Source organism: Postia placenta (genome assembly GCF_002117355.1).
Source record: "Postia placenta MAD-698-R-SB12 unplaced genomic scaffold POSPLAscaffold_6, whole genome shotgun sequence".
In the NCBI taxonomy this organism is placed as follows: Eukaryota; Fungi; Basidiomycota; class Agaricomycetes; order Polyporales; family Adustoporiaceae; genus Rhodonia; species Rhodonia placenta.
Window position 1 is genome coordinate 1,913,496 of NW_020169837.1, and position 22,219 is coordinate 1,935,714.

Sequence of the window (22,219 nt, forward strand, 5' to 3'; positions counted from 1 at the left end):
CAATCCACCTCTAGTTTGGTATAGATCGTCGTCGCATCCTGATGGCGAACATGCTCGCGCCTCTGCTTCTTGTTTTGACTCGGGATGTTTCGCTAAGTGCGATCTTCTGCATCTGTCAACTGCCATAACTGTCAACCGCCATGACAACCGCCTGCAGTCTTGTCAGAGGCGCTTCAACTTGAAGGGGATATGCGTACGAAGGGTTTATCTTCAGAACCCACACCAGAACTCTCCTATGCAATCTGCAACTGCTCGCTGTATGGCTACACTGGTGCATCGAACTTTATCACAATTACCACAGCTAGCGCCTACGGCACCAGCTGCCCCTTGGCTCTATTGCAGAGCGGATGTCTCTAGCGCGCATCCTAATGGCGTCGGGCGGTCATCAAAACACACAATCTTTCATTCTGGGATGTATTACCAATACTCACCGCCTGTGTGCGTGTCTGGGCATCCACGTCATCCGGCTCGCCATAAGGTGGATCAAGGACTTAGCAGCCTGTAGGTGGTGATCAAGTGGTGAAGGTATTGACCTAGTGATAGCAGCAAGTTGTTGATGGCGCTTGGACGGTTATTTAATTTGTCGATTAAAGCGGGAGCGTAGGACCGTTGATACCATATGCCTGCCGGATGTGAGTACCATGCAATTGCATTATTGGATTTTGTGCGAGCACTGCAGGATTATGAGGGCCTCCCCATGATGTGTAACGAGTCAGTACATTTGGTATCGGACAATCGATTAACAATTAATCCCCTCCACCAGCATGTGAGGCGTGTTGTCTGTCATCAGGTATGAGAGCACCCATCTCGAGTTCGCCAGCGGTGGACTGCCCAACAGGCTGCAGGGGCAGGTCTTCTGTCGTAGACATGTATAGGGAATCGTCAGTCAGCGATGCTCCCATACTGTCCACGAAGTGTAACGAGGGCGTATCCTGGCTTGAATGAACGAAAGACGGTCTGGACAGCGAGGTAGGGGTATGCATGGAGTGCTGCACGTCACGAAGATGCAGTAGAAAGCGAGATATAAGTATCGAGGGCAACCTGGCGAAACAGGATTAGGCGCTGTTATGCGCGACTGCTGTGCATGCGCTTACATTGCAATGAACTCGCTGGCAACACCAAAATACGGCTATATTCAACATGTGAGACGACTGCCGAACGCACGAACTTGCAACCTACGCCTTCGCTTAGCTCAAGAGCCATTTGTATTATGTTGAGCGCCAAGAGACAACTGGTAGGGTGCATGTATAAATACTGAGCTCGTGGACATATGGGGAAATGTTGCTTACGCGAAATAGATGGTCCCTGCGCGGAAACGTTCGTCATGAATGTGCGTCTATTGAAACCCATAATGACGCACCATCTCTGAGTATCAACGTTACCAACGACAACCTCCAGCGATTTCTCCTCGACTGTCTAAACAACTTGTAAGTCTTCGACCAAATTACGATGAGCACGATGAGCTCGGATGCCGTCGCGCAGGTGCGCGTTGCTATCGTCACTGAACATTTGATCAGCCTCTCGATTGATCATCCATTAGTAAGAAGCCGACATTACATCTACGAGAGCGTCAATCAGTCTGCTTAGAAATCTAGAATGTTGACGTACTTGTTTTCGGTGCTTTGTGACAAGTCGTTGCCTCCATTGCACTCCGGGTTGCCGACAATCCAACTAACGGTGTCGTATGAAGCAATGGCGGTATAAAACTGGCAACTATATCAGTGAATAGTGTTCCAGATTGGTTGTGGCAGAGGCTCACATTGTTCACCGCCACGGGTGGCAGGCCAAGTATCAAGGTCAACGTTGCTGATAACCAGTCACGGTCATTAATGGCATATACTCGTAGCGCGGAAAAGGCTAGTGCACAGTTCAGTACGCGCAATGCGTCGTAGCTGGTCAGTAAACATACTACGCACCTGCAGCAACCGCATACAGGATGATCTGGAGAATATCATACAGCATACTCATCGCCTCGCAGCTACACAAGGCACGAAGATAAGTCGTTGTATATATTGAGAGACAAATCGCCACGGTCTACCTCTGCAAGATGGTGAGAGTCGGATATATAGACATGAGCGAGAACTCACGATAGGGGTGTCCCAGGGATAGACATAGACGGCATTGATTATGCCAAAAGCAAGCAGGGTATAACGATTGAAAAGGAATATGAGGCCAGAGCTTGAGAATTTGCGCTCGCGCAGTAGTCGGACTTCTCCCGCCGCAGTGATTAGGTGTTCATAGATAATCAGTGCTGTCGTGGACCTCGGTCAGCAACCTAAGGCTCGTGTAGAACATTCCTATCTCACTAGTAATTGAAAGCTGGCAGTAGTTGTTCAGAAATCTGGCGCGCACATGTCAGTATACTTAACGTCCAGAATAACTCAAGAATGAATTGTGACGTGCACTTACGTCGCCTGGAAGAATGCAATTGCTTGTGTTTCGGCGCTTGAATCCACGGACATCACATGGATGAACAGGTTGCGCTCTCCCCCGCAGCGGACAGAATTTATACGATAGCGGGTTGATCGCAGTCGTGCTAGATAAACGGAGACGTCTAAACGATGAGAATGCCCAGTCTCGCACTAGTGTCGCTTGGTGCGGGACCCGCGGAGCTTCTGGCGTTTGTAGTCGTCTAGAATGTATCCGAAGGCCGGTTTCGGTAATCGTCAAAATCGCCCATCTTCGTTCGACGCAGCTATCTCCGCAAGGGGTTCGAGATACACCGTAACCTGATGTACCGTGGCGTAACCGCCCAGACAGACATTGACAGCCATGGTTCTGGCGGGTCATCATAGTACAAAACGCTTTCCGCAGATCAGTGACGTTTGCTCCTCAGCGGCAATTCTATATACTGAACGCGTGGTATGATACGTCACGACAACAACCCATGTTATCGTCGCCCATTGACTTCTGCAGGATATGTCCATTAGTTTCACATCGCATGCCAAGAGTATATATGGCAGCGCACAGGTTCCGGTCTCACACCCCAGTCTCACATCCCGTACCCGGTCTTTTGCGTGGCGGTGGCGTGGCATTGGACTCGGATGTCAGGTATAAGACGAGTTCTACGCACCGCAAACGCGCTAGGCTCATCTGGACGGGGCTATGCTGGAGGGTGTCGGCATCATGCCCTCAGAGTAACTGTCGGTATCAAGAAACGACCCGTGGATAGCAAGAACTTCAAACTCGGTTTGATTCGATAAGTCTTCATCTCCCCTGCACAGGATCTCTGCAGGAAAACTGGCGTATACATGGGTTACCGGTACAAAAACAAGTCCAGCTTACCTCTCAGTGTGGTGTGTTCTGTCAATGTGGTGTGCTCTGTCAGTGTGGTGTGTTCTGTTAGTGTGGTGTGTCTTCTGTCAGTGATCTCAAGACGAGCGCCCGTGAATTTGGCAAGCACCAGGCCTGCATACCTCCCTTCGGCGCGAAAATTCATATTGAAACGTCACTGAATCGGCCAGTGCCATGGCCAAACTACAGTCAGGCATCAAAGATGAGAGGTGAGACGGTGATAGGTTGTAGAGAGCTTCTGCTATTGATGACCACCACTGCGATTCCTCCGCGTAACGCGCACGAGACGAATACTGCAGCTACAAGGCTGTGGTTATGGTCGTCTGGAGTTGAGAGACACGACGTGAAGTTTCATCGAAAGCAGGGACAAGACCGAGGTGTTCTAGAGGCATTAGCATTACCATACAATATTTCACCTTTTTGGCCTCAGCGATCAAGGAAAAGTCCTGCCTGCACGCGCCCGAACTTCAAATCCTTCACACCCTCTCCTTCCTTCCCAGCAACCAGCGCCCCCATGACCTTTTCGTCGGGTATGTTTTGCAACCTCACCAGCTCGCGGCGTACGTACGCGACCAGCGTGGCCATGAGCTCCGGATACGCGACGTACTTGTCCGCCTCGTTCGGCGCATAGTCGTGCACACCCGACCCGTCATCCCGTGCCTCTTCCACCTCAAGTCCGCGCTTTTCGATGTCCTTCACCTTGACCACTTCGCCGCCCACAAGGTTCACAGAGCGGCGGAAGTAGGGGTTTTGTTCGTCCGACATGTTGGCGTTAGAAGGGTAGACAATCCCGCGTGCCCCACGGCCGCCAAGGATATTGCGCCAGACGACAGCAGCCATGTCTGCATCGCCCCGGATAAGCGACGCGTCAAATGACATGCCCATGCCCGCCCACTGCTCCCTAAATATCTTCATCTGTTGCGAGACTAGCCGCTCGGGAGCACGGCCTTTTGGTCGCTTTTTGCCAGGCAGTGGATTTGCAATAGTATAGAACTGGGACGGGGTGGTATACGGCCCAAGTGGGGAGTTGGGTGTGATGGTGTCAGGTGTCGCAGGTTGGAGGACAGCGCGAATTCTGTCTTCGACGTCGAGGAAGAAGTGATCTATAAGAGCTTGCAGATGGTTCATCCCGTGGGGTGGTGGTAATGCGCGCAGCCGTACAGTCAGCAGCCAGATGTGCAGGTTCACAATGGTGAACCATGATTGAAATGTGGGTGGAAGGTGGCATTCTGTTCACGACGTGTCAGCGTGTTGCATCCACTTACTTCCGGACGTGCTGACAGTGAGATGAAACAAGCATGCGAACAGACAGACGTACCTTCCTGCCAAAACGCCATGTCCTCGTCAGGTCTAACAACGCACAGTTGCTCATACATTGCAAAAGCCCTTCTGCCAGCAACTTGTTTGGGACTCCCGTACCCCATGACATTCGCCATCTTCAAGAACGCGCTTTTCGCCGCAGGAGACTCTTCTAGTTTTCTTGTGAGCCATGATGTTGGCCGCCGAGGTGTGTTTTCTGGTTGCTCAGGCCGAGCTGCGGGGCCTGAGCCTGCTGTTAATAACCGCGTACTTCGTAGTCGCAAGCTTGCCGTTGGCGGTCGCAGACAGCGAGCGAGCGGCGGTCGAGAAGCCATAAGTAAAGCAAGAAGCTACAGTAAAGACTCCAAAAGTAATGGCAAGTAACAAATAATGGTTTGATTGGATTATGTAATCAATCATCATTCATGCAGTGTAATGGAACCGGGTAAACGCATGTAACAATTCAGTAAGTCGACCGTTTCTACACTCCTTTCCCAGAAACCACCGCAGCACATGCTGCCCAACGGCGCAAGCTGTTCATTATGGACTCCTCTACTCGAGAATCCTCTAGTTCTGCTATAGACTTGACTGGAACACCCGCAGGCTTCGGCAGTTCTCGTCCTAGTTCTCCTTCGCTCGTCCCGTCTGAAAGTCGCGGAAGCTACACACGCCGACGGACGAGTCGTGGGTTTGTAGACGTTGGGGAGGACCCATTACGCTTTGACGTGCCTGTAGAGGCACCTCGGGCACCGAAAACAAACTGGATGTTGGACGACGACCCGTTCGCCTCGCCAACTGAAGAAGACTACGTGAATGATTTGCCGTACAGACCGCCGCGTTCGCGGTACCAGGACACAACAGGCGCTTTCCCTACCGCTCAGGTGGGCCCGTCCTCCGTTTCACTGATCTCGGAGTTTCGCGGCTCGGTTGATGGACAAAGGGAAGACGACGAAGCGAGGCTAACCAGCAACATGTCGCGGGCAGGCATGGCCAGCGGGTGGAGTTCCTCTGGGGGGTCAGACCCTGAACTGTCTGGCGCAGGATCTAGTGCGAGACGACGGAAGGTCCGGTACAGCACGTCTCCGTCACCTTTCAAGAAGTCGGGTTACACGCTGAAGGCGATGTCGCGCAGCCTCAGGCGCGCCTCGATACGTGTCGTGAACTTTGCTGGCTTTGGGCTGGAGGAGCACGTGCGGTTGGCAGAAGTGAGTGACGATTCAGAAGATACCCTTACTGGCAAGGCGGAGGCAGGGGAGGACGATGTCGATGAGGAGGATGCGGCACTCCCTGATTTGTCAAAAAGCCTTCCCATTCGGGGTCGGACTCTGGGCTGCTTGGGGCCGACGAGCCGGATCCGGATGGCAATGTATCGTCTACTCGTTTGGCCGTAAGTTTTCTTGTCCTTCATCGGCCTTGATTGCATTATGTTTATACATGTCGTTTCAGATGGACGGAACCAATCATTTTGCTACTTATCATCTTCAACGCGGTCGTGCTGACGATACAAGCCCACCGGTCACTTGCGCTTGCAGCGGATGGCAGCCAGAACCCACCTCAAACCAAAGGTTACTTCCACGCATGGGAGGACTACACTTTGTTTTCATTGTTTTGCTTCTTTACGTGAGTATTTCATACATCAGGAACTCATGGCCGAAAGTCATGTTTCTTGCACAGCCTAGAAGCGTTCGCACGCATAGCTGTTTCTGGATTCCTGTTCGACCCCGAGATCCCTACCTCGTCGCTGCTTTCTTCATTCTCTTTCTCAGCACACGTAGATTCATCGATACCCAATGCACATCTAGAACAACCAACATCACTAGCTCCGCATCCCTCACTTGGCCACGCTCATTCACCATACGCGTCGTCTCAGCAACGACATAATGTACCGCAGCGTCTTCAATACCTGCTCACGAATCTGGCTCGCCCGTTCACTTTACGACACAGTACGATGTCTCTTCCTCGTGAGCCGCCTCCAGTTTCGTCCTCGTCGCACACACAAAGGAGTCCATCCCATGCACGCTCCGACACTGTGCAGAGCCGGACACCGATGATGGACAAGGCGTTTTCGAAACTCCAAGACATGCACTCGCACATACGCAACCCATCTGAGCCAACCATATTCTCGACCGCCCTGCGCTCTGACAATCCGGATGTACTCGCGCTCCCCTTCCGCTTGAGCATCGCACATGCACGCGTGCAGACACAACGAAATGTCCCATACTTACGACACAGCTGGAGCAGGATCGACTTTGTCGCCATCGTGGGCTTCTGGGTCTCATTTGTCCTCGCGACTGCGGGTGCAGAGCGTGGAACGTACCACATCGGTATCTTTCGAGCTCTGAGTGTTTTAAGAACTGCTAGACTACTTGCCATCACGTCTGGTACGACAGTAAGTGTTCGATAATGTTCTGCGTATTATGCAAATACTTATCATTGGACAGACAATCATGCGATCGTTGAAAACGGCACGGCCCCTGCTAGCGAGCGTCGCATATTTCGTCTTCTATGCTATGATTCTCTTCTCGTGAGTGTTCCCTCAAATGGCACTATATAGCTGACCTGCTAAACCCTCCTAGCATCATCGGCATCCAGGCTTTCAAAGGCTCATATTTACGCTCATGCAATGTCTTACCGACCTTGGGCGAGAGCCTCACAGACACCGGTCAAAATTGTGGAGGGTACATCAACTCTACAACGCTACAAGTGATGGGCTATCTGAAACAAGACGGGACGTATGGACCTTCCAAGGGATATATTTGCTCTGCGGGACAAATCTGTATGGTGAGCATTTCTAGTGATCAATCAGTATATATTCTTGATCATTAAGTCTGATTCAGGAGGATTCAATGAACCCCGAGAGTAATATAGAAAGCTTCGATACGATATACTATTCGGCATTACAGGTTTTCATTGTAGCATCGTCTAACGGCGTACGTCCAACTCTCTTGAGTTTCGATATTCACCCTGATAATCCTATCGTGCAGTGGTCACCTATCATGTACAACATGATGGATGCAGAATTCTTCGTTTCTTGCCTGTTTTTCATCACATGTATAGTCGTCCTCAATTTCTGGCTCATCAACCTCTTCGTTGCTGTCATTACCAACACATTCTCCGCCATCCGCTTGGGTACAAAGAAGAGTGCTTTTGGAGCTGCATCGTAGGTGCTACTTGTTTTGAAGCATGCCGCTGCAAGTAGTGTTGATCATTTGATCGGAATCGGTAGCATCGCTCCCGTTATCGACGACAATGACGAAGGATGGACCCTGGTGGACGGCCGACGCGCTGCCAGGCGCACTCGTATCAAGCAAGTATACGAGAGTATCCGCTGGTGTTGGGTTGCGCTGGCACTTACTTCGCTCGTCTTGCAAGCTACGCGTACGGTCGAGATGGGGGATGCGCATGCGACGATCCTGGACCTTGGCGAACTTGTCTTGACTGTTGCATTCGACATCGAAATCGTCGTCCGCATAGTTGCCGAGCTGCCGGACTGGCGAGCGTTCTTCGTCCGAGGACAGAACCTGCTCGACTTGGTACTAGCAATCGGGTCAACCGTCATACAGATACCGGACATTCATAACTCGGACGTCTATCCCTGGCTGACGGCGTTCCAGCTGACGAGGTTCTATCGAGTGATACTAGAGATACCGAGGATGAAGCCATTGTTGGTGAGTGATACAATAGTCGTGTCATCACTACGTATTTATTGACATGGCTCTACAGCTCGCAGTGTTCGGTAACATGTATGGCCTGGCGAACATGTCGCTGTTCCTGATCATACTGAACTTCGTAGCGGCGCTAGTTGGCGTTCAACTACTGAGGGGAGACATAGCACGGGGCCAATTCATCGACTACGGCCAAATCTACAATTCCTTCCTGGCTGCGTATCAATTGTTCTCGTCGGAGAACTGGACCAACGTGCTCTACGGCGTGGGCCCGCCAGAGATACCTCTCCGGCAAGCACCTGTTGTAATCTTGTATCTTACTGGATGGTTTTCGCTGGCCAATTGTGAGTATGGTTGTCATGCATCAACGTCAGATCCTGATGATACTGCAGTCATCGTCTTGCAGATGTTCATTGCTGTTATAAACGAGAACTTCGAGATCGCCGAGGAGTCAAAGAGGAGTCAACAGGCTTCACATTATTGGGCGTCACATCAACCACACGAGACACAAATACCCTGGCTTCGGAGACTGAACCCGTATATGTGGTTGAAGGCTCAGCCAAAGGCTATCGCGGTCGAGCAGCTTCCATCGAGTCTTGTGTTACCTATGCAGAAGACGCTTGTTGAGGATTTCGGTCTCCCTAAAGGCGGTGCGTTGAATAGTGTAAGTCTTAGACTTTGCTTATTTTGACGAATCTTAATTCTTGGTCATTATAGGATACTTCAGGGAAAGCAAACCCGCCTCGTCTAGGTTCTGCGAGGTCGTACATTCGGAGACTGCAGCAGTTGTTTTCTGGCGCATCTGACGTCGATCAGATGCCAATGGCACCGATCAGGAAGCGCGATTCGTCGATACCTCAAGATCCCATTGATGAGGAAACTGAACGTTACCTGTAAGCATCTCGCAGTGTGAAGTTACCAGTTCGTACTGAAAGCTATGCAGAGAGGTCATAGCGGCCTTGAATTCCGATACCGCAGCCGCGGAAGACGTGTCAGATGTTCTCTACGAACGTCGCGCTCAGCAGGCAGACTTCATTCGTGATCACCCAACCTATGACAAGACTTTCTGGATATTCTCTCAGAAGAACCTACTACGACGTCTCTGCCAGAAAGTCGTTGCTCCTGCGGGGGGAGAGCGGATCTTCGGCTCCCGTCATTCGCCCATCGCCCATACACTCTTTCAGCTCGTTCTCCTACTTGCAGTTGTGGGAGGCATAGTCGTTGAGAGCATTGCGACTCCCATTTACCGTCGGAATTACTACCTCGAGCATGGCCTTATCCGAGGCACCTGGTTTGACAACGCGGAGGCGATATTCGGTCTGGTCTTGTTCTTGGAGTTCATTATCAAGATCATTGCTGACGGCCTGGTGTTCACTCCCAACGCGTACATCCGGAGTATCTGGAACATTCTCGACTTCCTGATCATGGCTGGTGTAGTCGTTAACTTGACGACCGGCCTTATCTTTATTGGGGGCATCAGCCGCCTGACGAGATCGCTAAAGGCATTACGCGCTCTCCGGCTCATCACTCTCATCGACATCATGCGTTCTACGTTCGAGTCGCTCATCATCTCTGGAGTCACTCGTATCCTTGATGCCTGTCTCTTGGCCATATTGTACATGATACCATACGCCGTCTGGGGCCTCAACATCTTCAATGGGCTCATGAAGGAATGCAACGACACCAGCGTGAATGACGTCGGCCAGTGTGTCGACGAATACAGCAATACAATCTACGGCAACTCTTTTGGTTTCTTAGTACCCAGAGTATGGGCCGATCCACATCCATCCACGACATTCTCATTCGACAGCTTCCGGACGTCTTTATTGATTCTCTTCGAGATCGTCTCTCTGGAAGGATGGATTGATGTTACGACAGTAGCAGTTAGTCTTCTTGGGCCGGGTCAACAGCCACAGATGAATGCCTCCCAATTCAACTCAATCTTCTTCCTGATTTATAATCTCATGGGTGCTGTCATCATCCTGACTCTGTTTGTCAGGTGGGTCCATTGCATGGTGCACGGTACATGGATTAAATGACGACATGTTACCCAGTATTATCATTGGCAACTTCACCTCGAAGACCGGTTCAGCTCTCCTGACGCAACCACAGCGTGAGTGGATCGACCTCCAAAAGCTGATCAAGCGCCAACGACCCTCGAAACGGCCGCCAAGGCCCGATTGGCCTATACGAGCGTGGTGTTATGATCGTGCCGTCCATAAGCACGGTTGGTGGCATCGCATGATGACCATAATCTTCACGCTACACGTTATCGCGTTGATGTAAGGTTAGACATCTCTCCTCTGGATTTCGCCGTTAATGAGATATTCCAGGACGCAGACATTGGGCACTACATCAGTTGCTGACCATGTCCGGGGTGTGTCGCTTTGATAACATGAAATGTTTACACTAATTTACGCGTGATCTAGACGATCTGTTCCTCATCGTCACTATGATTTACTCAATCGATACTATAATGCGCCTGTTTGGTCTCGGGTGGCAAAGCTTCAATGCCAATGGGTGGAACCTCTTCGACGTCATTGTCGCTGGTGGTAGCCTCTTCACGACATTCATAGTGCAGTTCCGCTCGACAGGCTTCGTGGAGGAAACACTTCAAAAATTGTTCATAACCTCTATCGCATTCAAATTAGTCCAACGGACAAATAGTCTCAACAAATTCTTCAAAACAGCTGTGTACGTGGCGCTTTCTGCACACGATGCCGAGGACTAATGATGAATAGAGCGAGTCTACCTGTTATCGTCAGCTTGCTGGGCTTGTGGCTGATCCTATTTCTGTTCTTCGCCATCATGTATATGGAAGTCTTCAGCCTGACAAGATGGAACTCGGCCGAAACCCGCAACGAGAACTATACCACCATGGCGAAGGCATTGGTGATGTTGGCGTTTATGACCACTGGGTAAGTGCTGTATACAGGACACCCCGACTTAGAGCTCATGTCCAGCGCCAGAGAAGGTTGGAACCAGTATATGCATGATTTGTGAGTCGTGTAGCCGTCCTAGAATGCCCATTTATTGATATATGGCTTGAAGTGCCCTAGAGTACCCTCGATGCACGATCCTTGCAAACGGAGACTCTGACTGCGGGAGCGAAGGCTGGGCATTCACTCTTTTCATCGCTTGGAATCTCTTGAGCATGGTGAGTATCAAACGTACTCACAGACTATTCGCCGCTAAGCTTCATCGCAGTACATTTTTGCGAATCTGTTCGTTGGTACGTGCGGACCACTAAACTACTCTGTCACCATCTAAACCTTGACTCAGGTGTCGTTGTCGAAAGCTTCTACTATGTCTTCCAGATGTCTGGAGGTTCCAAGTCGATCACGCGCGAGGAGATGCGAGCCTTCAAGAAGGTGTGGGCCGAATGCGCGAATGCCAAAACCGGTTACTTGGAACGCAGCTCCTTCGTTAAGTTCTTCGGCGTGAGTATGATTATGCATCTTATGTATACATATCTCATCACCCATCAGAAATTGGGCGGTATATTTGAGGTCGCGATATATTCCTCAGAGTACAAGATCCCGAAGATACTGGTTCGGTGTGCAGAAAACCAGAGATCGACGAACATGTGGACGAGCACCGTCGATGGCGTGGACATCGACAAGTTGAACGCGACGCTGAGCGGTATCGATCGAGCGGCCACTAAGCGCAGGAAAAACTTGTATAATCGACTGTTTCACGAGGCTCGTATATCACACGAGCCTGGAAAAGGCATATCGTTCACCAACATGTTACTATTACTGGCTCATCACAAGCTCATCGTGGATCGCGACGCATTGGTGTAAGTCCTTTACGCGGTAGGTTTGGTCTTCATGCTGACTGATATGCGACCAGGCTCAAGGATCTAGTCATACGTGCGGAGACCAACAAAATTGTGACCGATCTTGTCGACTTCGATAGAGTCCAGTCACTTCTGCTCATGATCCTGTACCGTCGAAGATACCTTGCTCATAGAGAGCAAATTCGGCAGCAACAAATGCAACAGCAAGGTCAGATACTCTTTCTTATTGCAGGCCAATCATCGTCTGACAAATCGTAGATATCCCTGCCATTATTGTTGACGGCTTGATGACCACCCCTCCTGTCGCTACTCGGGATATCACGTCACCGGGACAAGACACGACAATTCGCCGTTTCGCCGAGCCAGAGTCTCCTTTGTCAACGTTGGGTGGGGCCTCATCGTCAGAGCTTTCTCTCGCTCCAGATTCGCCCTCCCCGTCTCTGCATAGGAGCAGGCGTGTCAGCGATATCAGTATGATGTCTCTGGATCCTAGCCGGAATTTGTCGTGAGCATTGATAGGCATATCTCTCCTGATCGAACCGCTGACGTCCACAATGTGCAGTACTGATGGCATTTCGAGGCTCTCGCGTTCTGACTTGGACGATCCTAACAACATACTAGCAGCTGTACAGGGTTCTGTGTGGAACGGTAAGCATTATTTAATGCTGGCGTGAGAACGAGCAACTCAGAACCACCAATGCTAGATATGATGCTAGAGGCGGAACAAGAAGAGGACTGAAGTATTTGCACACTACTGCATTCCGGACTATTGATCTTATGTCGCGGTATCATAGCATTGTATAGTAGCACTTAGCCATAACTTATCATACTTTCAGTTCAAAGGGAATGCATAATGTTTCAATCAGCCAAGGGACATAATACGGCAAGTTATAACTCTAAATAGCCTTGCCACGTCCTCTCGAGGGTCGCCATACCTTCTTTTCGACTGGCTGGAATCCATCGTCGTTCTTGGACGCTTCTTCCTTGGGGAGAGCACGCGGCACAGGTGACGAAGGGCGAACGGTTTGACCAGCTTCTGCAGCCTTCTTGGCAGTCTCCCGCTCGCGCCAACTACTTTGCACGGCACCGGGTCGGAACTTGGGGACGGGAGACTCTGATCTCGGAAGAGTTGCCGCAGCCTGACGTGGAGAAGGTGCAGCAGGGGTGCTTGCTGCAGGAGTTGACCTTCGCCAAACACTATCACCGCTGACGGATGCCCGCACAGGGGGTGCTGTGGGCGCGCGGTTCTTCTCGGCAGCACGAGCAGCAGCCCTGGCGCTAGCCTCTTCTTCTCGCTGTTGCTGCAGACGAGCTTGCTCTGCTGCTGCCAAACGTTCCTCCTCGCGCTTGCGACGCACTTCCGCCCGCGCATCCTCTTCCGTCTGTTTCTTTGCCTTCTCCTGCGCAATTTGCTCGGCTTCTTCCGCAGCCAAGCGCTCCTCCTCCGCAATGCGTTCTGGTAAAATGGTAAAGATCAGCACGCACTCGTTATGCCACGCGAGGGTCAAACTTACCAGCCTCCGCTCTGCGTTCCTCCTCCTCTTTCTCCCTGATAATCCGTTCCTCCTCTTCGATGCGCAGTCTTTCTTCCTCGCGGGCTTTGAGAATGCTAGCCTTTCTCTTCGCTTTCTCTTCATCGATCTTCTTCTGCGCTTGGGCCTGGCGCTTGGCGAACTCCTCGCTCCGCTTGCCCACTATCTCCTCCCTCTTGAGAGCGTAGTCAGACATCGTGCGCGAGAGACGTTTCTTTGTCTCCATATCATGCTGGTGGGCCAGTCTGTGGGACTCTAGGCGGGACTTCTGAGCAGCCTCAAAGGCTATCTTGTCGTTCTCCTGCTGGATGTCATAATCCTTGGCAAGAAGAGGACGCTCGTCTTTGCGATACGCCCGCTCAGCGTGATCAAGACGCTTCGCAATGACACGCATGCGTTCGTTGAGATCTCTCTTCTCCTTCTCGAGCTGCTGAACTTGCATACGCATGAGGTTGTCGGTGCTGAGGGTCTCCATGTCCTGCAAGATACGTCAACAGGCGAGACGTCAGATATACGCTGCATCACTCACGTTAAGGTCAACCTTGAGAGTTCCTTTCTCTTTCAAGCTCTGCGCGAGCTTCCTTGCCTCCTCATTACGGATGATCTCGATCTCCCGCCTGGCCCTATCCTGCTCCTTCTTGCGCGCCTCCTCCGTCACACGCCGGGCCTCCTCCTCCTTCTCGCGGCGTGTAAGCTCAGCCCTACGGCTAGCTTCCTCCTTCTCCTTCCTTACAGAGAGCTCGGACAAGAGCTCCCGCCTACGAGCGACCAACGCCCGACGCAGCTGGAGCGCCTTGCGCTCCGCCTGTGCAGCAGACACGAGCGCAACGAACTTCGCCTGCTGCTCTTCCTCACTGGGCGGAGCAGGAGGGGTGAGCGCGACGAGGGAGTTATGGAGGCATTCTCCGAGCCTACTGAGACGGGTGCGGACGAAGTCAGACGTCGACGGCTGCACGGCGCCAGCACTCGCAATTGACGTGGATGAGCTCGGGTCTTCGACCGCCGTGAAGGGGTTATCTACAAATGTCATACTCCCTACCGCGTGGTCGACACGGACAGCGAGCTCTCCGCGGCGCGCACAACCCATGATGTACGCCTCGACCTGCTCCGCGTCGTAAGAAGCGGCGCCCTCAATGTCAAGGTTCTGAATCGGTGCGACCAGCTCAAATAGGTTGGAGAGCTTGATGGTCGAATAAACCTGCGCCAGCTGGGAAAGCAGCCTCGAGAGCAGAGCGCGCTGGAGAAGCGGAATGTACGATGCGTAGGCAGCATCAGCAGCAAGATTCGTCAGGAGGGGAGCGACGGAGGAGCAAAGCGTGAGCGGGTCGAAGGTGACCTCAAGAATGTTGTACAGAGACTTGGTGCTCTCTGGAGAAAGCTTGAGCACATTCCGTGCCAGCTGTTGAGAAAATTAGCCAAGTGACACCATCGGAGTGTGTGAAAGACTGACAGCATCCTTGAGGAGGCCCGCACGCGTGGGCGTCTTCGTGAGACCGAGAAGAGCGGACAGGCGCGAGCTCTTGCCCTTGTGCTCGTCGACGGCACTCTCCTCGCCCTGCAGCCCAACAGGAACAGCAAGAGCACTGACGAGTACCTGCCCGGCCAAGCGGCTGAGCTCTTCTTCCGACTTACCGCCAATCGCAGTCACGATAGCGTAGTACCGCCCCCACGCCGCGGCATGGTACAGCGCATTTCCGCTCATGAGGAAAATCTTCGTGAGCTTCTCATAGTAATTTGCCATCATGGCGGGGCGTGGCGCCTTCTTCGCCATCGTAAGGAGGTTGTGCACGTCCTCGACGGAGCGGAATGCCTCCTGCCAAAGCTCGAGCTCAACGGAAGTGTTGAGCTGTGCAAAGCGTGTGTCGAGATGGTGCTGTAGCGTGTCGGGATCCGACAAATTGATGGAATGCGGCTGGTGCGAATACTTTGCGACATTGCCGAGGTGCAGGCGGAGTGTCTCACAAAGCCTGCGGAATTCCACCTTACGCTGGTGCTTCAAGCAGAAACGGAAGGCTTGCTGAGCGATTTGCTACAAAACAATGTGTTCAGCTACAGGCTGACGTTTCTCGACTTGAATATATACCTGATAGATCACTTCCAGTCGAGCATTATTTTTGAGCGTCTCGAGCGCCGTGCGGTAGCTCTCCCATAGGAACTTCAGCCAGGGGGTGACGAGGGCTCTGTCGGTCCTGTCTTTGTTTTGATCGCCGCTCACCGCACCAAGCAGAATGCTCTCTGGCGTCTCGCTCGCCTCTAGATCGTCCACATCTAATGCAACCGCCTTGTCGGCCTTCTCTTGCGCCTCCTGCACTTTTGCGTCCGCGAGCTGGATAAATCGGCTGATCACGACTTCGATCGATCCAACGCTGGAGTTTTGAGCGATGTTCTTATACTGCATAAGTCCCTCCTTCGCTGTGCGCCCCTTGCGCATGTCGACGCAAAGTTCGATAAAGCGCAGCATGATGGGCTCGAGCGACACAAGCGGCGTCGACCGGAATCGTTTTGAGGAAAACATCTCAGTGAGCGACTGGAGGGCCGCATGCGTCTGTCCAACTGATACGAGGCCCTCGGCCTGCTTGAGGACCGCCTCAGGCTTTGAGTACGGTGCCATTGGGTTTCTGCGACAGCCGTCAATCCTGCTACCCCCAGCAAACTGACGGCAAATTGCACTTACTCGTGTATTCTAGTTGATGGAATCTAGCAGATACACTGTTTTACAGGCCGTGAAAATCGTAGCCAAGTCGTGAGGGCCCTGTTGGCTTATAGCTCACAAGAGTTATGCGAAACAGTTGGGAGGGGCTACGAGGCGACTGACCCCCAGGCTGTATTGAAAGTCCGATGTGGCAATGATAACGACCAGCGCTATAGTTGAGACTCAGCACAATAATGGTAGTAACCATTTTTCAATAAGGTAGGGCTAAGTCACTTTCGACCAACATCACGTGCTTGTGACTTCTTGTGACCAAGGACTTATCCTTCGGGAGCGCTGCACGAGAGTTGCATCCGTCTATCGAGGGCGTTGCCGAATAGAGCGCGCTTCTTTCCTCCGGTACACTGCAAATCTATCTTCAATTGCTCCTCGCACTTGATCACAGATTGAGAAACAGGGTTTTGAGAAACGATGTCCTCCGCAAATTTTCCTGTTTTTCGATTCCTTACTGTCTGCCTCAAATAATATCCTTTAGAGTTGCAAACATAATTTGCGCTTTTGTCACGATTTTGTAACGGCTGGCACGTGATGTTGGTTGAAAGTGACTTAGCCCTACCTTACATTCTGCTCATTATGTTGATCTCCGCTTTAACCTAAACCGTGTTTCCCAGGCTGTCAACACTCAGGCTCGGAGGGGAACTTGGCCGGGTACTGTACTAAGTAATAAGGATACTTCAATTGGACGATGTCGTCAATAGCATTCTTATCTTCGTATCCAATGGCAAGAAGAGAATTGAGCTTGCGCTTCGTTAGTGACTTCGAAACTCGAAACTACCAACGAAAACGGAGCACCTGACAGGATGCTAGACTTCCTTACATTGCAGAAACCTGAACGGCGCCACCCTTGCGCGCGGTAGTGCACGGTAGGTACTATTCCAATACAGACATTCGGGTTTCAAATTTCTAGCGGGAGGCAAGCAAGCCAATTAATTGCGTTCGAGCAGAAGCTGTAGCCTATATAATACCAAATACTGCCCAGAAACCCCCTGGAAGTGTTCTATACAGTGATAACGGGAGAGAACGGATGGTACAACGGTCAACATACACAGCGTCGATACGCGAGAGCACTGTCCCGAGTAACACAAGTCTAGAGGGCCGAGTCACGTCTATGAGGTGATCGATAGTACAGCGCCCGATACTTATCATGCGAAATGTCCGCAAGGCGTAGTAAGGACAGAAACAGGACAATGCGGCGCGAAGCCCCCTGCAAGTCCAATCGATTGACAATCGCAAAAAGAGAGGACGATCAATACGAGAAGATCATGAACCAGGGGTTTAGCACAATCTGTTGGTGGTCAAGAACAGTGTAAGCAAAGTCCCAGGCAACAAACTACTTCACGTACCGGGTAGAGGATGTGTGAGCCTGCGACGATCCTATAAGATCCCGGATCCATTGTCAGCTCGGTAAGTCAACATGCGACACACATCAACTCACGCTAGGGGGAAGAGGACCGCCCAGTCATAACTGTAGATCCGCCAGCCTTGCGGAATGACGTCCAGGGTCATGATAATCATGAGGATGCATACGAGGATGGACATGACGAGCGCCATCCAGAAACGCTTTAGGATTTTCGGCACCTCGAGCCAAAAGTTCGACCGCTCGACCTCCTTCTTAGTCGCGCCCCATGTGATGTTGTACGAGAACAGATGCGCGAGCAACGCCTGCGAAAGGTGGATGGACAGGCCGCCGAAGAAGAAGAAGCTACAGAGACAGGTAAGTAGGCGGAAGTAAACGACGACTTTTGAGAAGACGCACAAAAAGGGCACCCATGTCAGGTTCTCAGCGAGCGCGTTGAGTAGGTTCCGCTGACCAAGGCGGTACTGTAGTAGCGTGAAGCCGAAATTACCCGCACCCGGAAAGACGACCGTGCACGCGAGCCAGATCTCGAAACTGTGCTCATAGAAACCATCGACCTGGAGCGGGAAATGCAACATAAGCAAACATTCATAGGGAGCAGCAACTGATACCGACAGTGAGCGCCCACCCCAACACCAGGTAGTTTGACAGCGAGAGCACGAATGAAGCAGCAATCCCATCTATCAAGAGAACGCTGTCAGAGGCAGGAGCATCCCGAGCCAAGAGTGACTAACAGTATGAGAACATGTCTACAAGGACTCATCAGTATGCGAGCGAAACCTCAGATTAAGGATACGTACAGGAAAGCATCGTCAATTTGTAATGCACCGGGGCATTAGACCAGACGAAGACACGGAGCTGCTTCGTTATAGGGCCCATTTTCCACCAGTGGATGAGTGGATTGAAGATCAGTTCGTTACAACCTGTGGTGCGAATGGTGAGCAGCAACTCTCTTCCATGGATGGCGAACCACTCACCATAGGCGTACTTCTGCCAGCGATTCAACTCGTCATCACATGTTAGTGAGACGCCCTCCTTGAAGCCGCCCTCGGAATACGTCGCCCATCGGATGTTGTAGCCTTTGAGCTGCAGCCGAAGCGCCATGTCGAAGTCCTCAGATACGTTGGTCTCTGACCAGATCTTCTTCACCCCGTCCATAGGATCAACAAACGCCGCATCCTGCAGCGCAGACCACCGCAGAAACGCGTTATGCCCCACGAATGGCGCAACCTCTCCATTCGCACACCCCATCGAGATACACTTGTTGATCCGCCGCGTGAAGTGCGCGATCCCGTTCTCGAAGTAGTGGTGCGCCACTTGCATCACGTCTGATTCGTGCTGGATGATCGCCACCTCGGGGCATTCGTATAGCTCGCGCGCCGCGTCCCGTAGGCAGTCTTCAGGCACGAGTGTGTCCGAGTCGCAAATCAGGATGAGCTCGCCGACGCGCAGCGACCTGCCATTGCACGCCCACGGTCGCCATCGCCGTCCGCTCTCCTCGAAGATCTCCTCAACCGCCATGTTCATCGCCTTGTCCTCGAGACATTCGCCGGCTTCCGAGATCGCATCCTGGCCGCCGCGTGAGGCCTCCTCCGCCTCGAGCGCCAAGAGGTGCTTCTCGAGCTTGAGCGACAGCGCGAGCCCGTAGTTCATGTTCGACGCCTTCTTGAATCGGCCCGCACGCTTGTAGCCATCGGGTGCGTTGTCATGCGGAGGACGTGCGACCCACCCGATATTGTTGTCAGCGTAGAACGCGATGCGTGCCGCGCGGTCCTCCTCCGAGATGAGCTGCATGCCATCGTCGTGGACGAAGATAGCGGAGGTGCCGCCTTGCCGGGCATACGTCTGCATTGCCTTCTTGAGCGAGTACACTGACGGAGCGCTGACAAATCATCGGGCAGAAAGTTAGATCGTGAACACAACATGCCGAGTAAGCATAATGAGCAAGCCGAAGGTAAGCTTAAGTTGCGCCTGAGCTTAACGGACAAGCAATCGTCGTCGATCACTGTCGCAGGACTCCAACAAAGCCTGATACTATGTGGGGTTGCAGATTCCCACATGCGGCAGGCCTCGATATTGATTGGGAAAGGACTCACATGGTCTCTTTCAGACTCTCTTTGTAGACAGGCAACTCGATGGTAATGTGCGGTAGGTTGGAGTCCACCTCTTTATTGGGTGCTGGAGGGACCGCTGAATAGTACTTCGAGTTCTCGTGGTATTGTGCCACAGGGCCAAGTCTATGACGAATCATTAGCAAGTGCATTGGCTGTTAGGTAGGTGAACACTTACACATATGAGACGTTGGTGATAATCTGAAGACAGAAGAACTGATGAGGTGTCAGCGAATGAGCACTAATCGATATAGCTCTACCCTTCTTACCAAAGCGACACAGAAGAGGAAAGGGGTTGTCGCAACAAGTGCGAAGCGAGTGTAGACACCGTCTAGAACAGTCTCCTCGATGAGGATGCTTATACCATTTGCAATGAAATCTAATAAAAACGATAGGTCAGTAGCGTGGATCTGCCTTGGACGAGGTACTCACACATCGCCATCGCAGCACCGAGACCATTGTAGACAGGCGAAAACAGGCGGTTAGGTCTTTCTGACGGGCCTTGCGCAGACTTCTCCACATCTTCCTTGTTCGACACCCAGTAGCCCAGACCACAATTGCGCTTCTTTTTCTTCTTCGGCGTGTCCTTCTTCGCAATCGCCGCGACCTCTTTCTCGTCGATGATAGTCTGCCCAGCCTTCTCGTTTAAGTTGACGTCGGAGGCAGTGGTCGATGCTACCGCGGAGCTCGCAAGCGACGTGAACGCAGATCGGTGCTTCCACACGAGCTGAATGAGCTTTTCCTCGAAGTCCTTGCACGTGGGAATGATATTGTCCAGCGAATACGACCATACGACGAGCACGCTCTCGTCGCGCTGGATCTCGGCGTTAGCCAGCATGCATCAATGCGGTCACTAGCACAGGCGACTTACGATAAAGGCCGCACACTGTTCCTTGTCAGCGCGTGGAAGGAACATGATCGTATCCAGGATCTGGATACGAGTGTCATCGTCAACGAAGATGCATTCAGCATCTTCTTTGCTGGATATGGCGGTCAGCACTGCAATATGTCAGATATGATGCTGGGAACGTACACTGTCGTCAGCGCTGCATGGATGGCTGCGCTGCGAACCTTGACGGCCACGACTGGGTTGAGAGCCCTCACCGCCGCCTCGAATGGCTCTAGGTGGGGATTCTCATAAGGGAAGACACGGAAGCGTCCGGGAGCGACCCTTAGGCAGACACCCGCGTGTATGTTCTCCTCCGAGGGCTTGAACCAAGCATCGGCTTGGGTCTGCACCATGGTAATATGAGACACGGACTGGATCACATAATGAGACCGCGACGAACCTGCCTGAAGATGTGGTGAAGCAGAGCGTCGAACGCATCATAATCCATGGCAGCAATGAATGGATTGGAGAGAACGACGGGGACCGGAGGTGCGGGTAATCTGAGCTTGCTTGTGGCCAAGCTGCACCAAGAGGTGGTCGAACCGCACAGCACCTCCATAAGACATCTTATAAGGACAGACGTTAGACGGAGACTGCAGTTGAGAAAATCGCGGGACTGGACAGATCCAGGGATCTGTTTAGTGAGCGCCTCCGTCACCCCTGATTCGAAGCACAACTGTCAGCGAACAGCAGGTGAACAGGCGAACGACAAGCGACAGCTGGAACGGTAGTATCATCTTCCGACACCACACACAAGAGAACAGAGCAGGTACACCTGGAGCGGGCGATGTACACGCATGGCAGGTTTATTCAAGGGCTTCTGGACCGCGTCCACCAATCACGCACCGTTTGACATATGAGGTGTCTGAAGCCCAAGCGATCGTCACGTCTTGCATGTATTGTACCGCCCAGACGAGGCATGTTGCCGACATCTAGGCGCGTTATTTCGTGCGAACGCCGCTGTGGTGTGCCTTGCGCGAACTGATAGTAGGTGATTCATACAGGTTTGGCTGTGTCAGTCTTCGCTCTCCAGACTGTCGGTCTCCACGCGGAAGACGGGTGGGATGCCACGACGCAGCCCACAGAACCGCACGGGCATTAGCCGGCGCATCCGCATTTTGACTTGAGCGTCAGTACATCCGTCAAGACTCGACGCGTTCGGGACTCACCGTTTCCAGAGACAGCTCGCGCTCCCCAGAGGATCAGTTGGTCAGAAAGACGGAGTAGTACATCTTGTCACCGATGACGCTGCCTGTGGAGATTTCCCAAGGCTTTTCCGCGTACGGCGGCTTGCAGATCTCAGGCCGGTCGGAGAGCGAAGTGTACGCAATCTAACTGAGGCGCTGCGCGTCAATCAGCCGTTCTCACCGGAGGTGGTTCGGCGGCTCAAGTTGTCGAAGCCTGATACATAGGGTCTTTGGTGACTGGCGTAACATTGCGATGTCTAGAGTCGTCTATAGTTGGCGAATATGATGATGTCCTTTCCGGGTCGACGTCTCGCCTGCTGATAATCGGATACGGATATCCGAACCTGCCGAGGTCTGAAGGAAGTAATATGCTCTC

The 22,219-nt window shown here is 52.2% G+C and overlaps 6 protein-coding genes across 6 annotated transcripts; 2 read left to right on the plus strand and 4 right to left on the minus strand.

The window, feature by feature from the left end:
* Nucleotides 1-746: 746 nt before the first annotated feature.
* On the minus strand, nt 747-2,462 carry POSPLADRAFT_1046381 (hypothetical protein; the record flags this gene model as incomplete). Its single annotated transcript, XM_024479017.1, has 12 exons — nt 747-957; nt 1,095-1,129; nt 1,165-1,231; nt 1,361-1,416; nt 1,449-1,518; nt 1,609-1,706; nt 1,760-1,857; nt 1,917-1,978; nt 2,039-2,040; nt 2,088-2,251; nt 2,307-2,341; nt 2,410-2,462. The coding sequence occupies 12 exons, from the start codon at nt 2,460-2,462 to the stop codon at nt 747-749; spliced, it is 951 nt and encodes a 316-aa protein (XP_024339837.1).
* Nucleotides 2,463-3,586: 1,124 nt separating this feature from the next.
* On the minus strand, nt 3,587-4,928 carry POSPLADRAFT_1065993 (hypothetical protein; the record flags this gene model as incomplete). The annotated part of the gene is made up of 3 exons (XM_024482028.1): nt 3,587-4,523; nt 4,613-4,810; nt 4,865-4,928. 3 exons carry the CDS (start codon nt 4,926-4,928, stop codon nt 3,721-3,723), a joined length of 1,065 nt encoding a protein of 354 aa, XP_024339838.1. The 3' UTR covers nt 3,587-3,720.
* A 207-nt stretch (nt 4,929-5,135) lies between these two features.
* POSPLADRAFT_1046383 (hypothetical protein) lies at nt 5,136-10,989 on the plus strand (the record flags this gene model as incomplete). Its single annotated transcript, XM_024479018.1, has 14 exons — nt 5,136-5,980; nt 6,040-6,213; nt 6,268-6,364; nt 6,485-6,982; nt 7,035-7,117; nt 7,170-7,325; nt 7,820-8,261; nt 8,317-8,602; nt 8,651-8,922; nt 8,976-9,151; nt 9,202-10,257; nt 10,313-10,540; nt 10,592-10,635; nt 10,688-10,989. 14 exons carry the CDS (start codon nt 5,136-5,138, stop codon nt 10,987-10,989), a joined length of 4,659 nt encoding a protein of 1,552 aa, XP_024339839.1.
* Nucleotides 10,990-11,213: 224 nt separating this feature from the next.
* POSPLADRAFT_1141028 (hypothetical protein) lies at nt 11,214-12,061 on the plus strand (the record flags this gene model as incomplete). Its single annotated transcript, XM_024485248.1, has 5 exons — nt 11,214-11,257; nt 11,310-11,415; nt 11,466-11,490; nt 11,541-11,698; nt 11,747-12,061. 5 exons carry the CDS (start codon nt 11,214-11,216, stop codon nt 12,059-12,061), a joined length of 648 nt encoding a protein of 215 aa, XP_024339840.1.
* A 742-nt stretch (nt 12,062-12,803) lies between these two features.
* POSPLADRAFT_1169649 (hypothetical protein) lies at nt 12,804-16,200 on the minus strand (the record flags this gene model as incomplete). The annotated part of the gene is made up of 5 exons (XM_024488072.1): nt 12,804-13,513; nt 13,572-14,067; nt 14,119-14,988; nt 15,040-15,618; nt 15,673-16,200. The coding sequence occupies 5 exons, from the start codon at nt 16,198-16,200 to the stop codon at nt 12,954-12,956; spliced, it is 3,033 nt and encodes a 1,010-aa protein (XP_024339841.1). The 3' UTR covers nt 12,804-12,953.
* A 1,345-nt stretch (nt 16,201-17,545) lies between these two features.
* Nucleotides 17,546-21,104, minus strand: POSPLADRAFT_1141141 (hypothetical protein; the record flags this gene model as incomplete). The annotated part of the gene is made up of 15 exons (XM_024485260.1): nt 17,546-17,584; nt 17,643-17,673; nt 17,735-18,001; nt 18,056-18,213; nt 18,272-18,336; nt 18,391-18,405; nt 18,457-18,579; nt 18,634-19,538; nt 19,753-19,893; nt 19,946-19,983; nt 20,037-20,146; nt 20,200-20,581; nt 20,639-20,747; nt 20,801-21,000; nt 21,057-21,104. The coding sequence occupies 15 exons, from the start codon at nt 21,102-21,104 to the stop codon at nt 17,546-17,548; spliced, it is 2,631 nt and encodes an 876-aa protein (XP_024339842.1).
* Between the last annotated feature and the right edge of the window lie 1,115 nt (nt 21,105-22,219).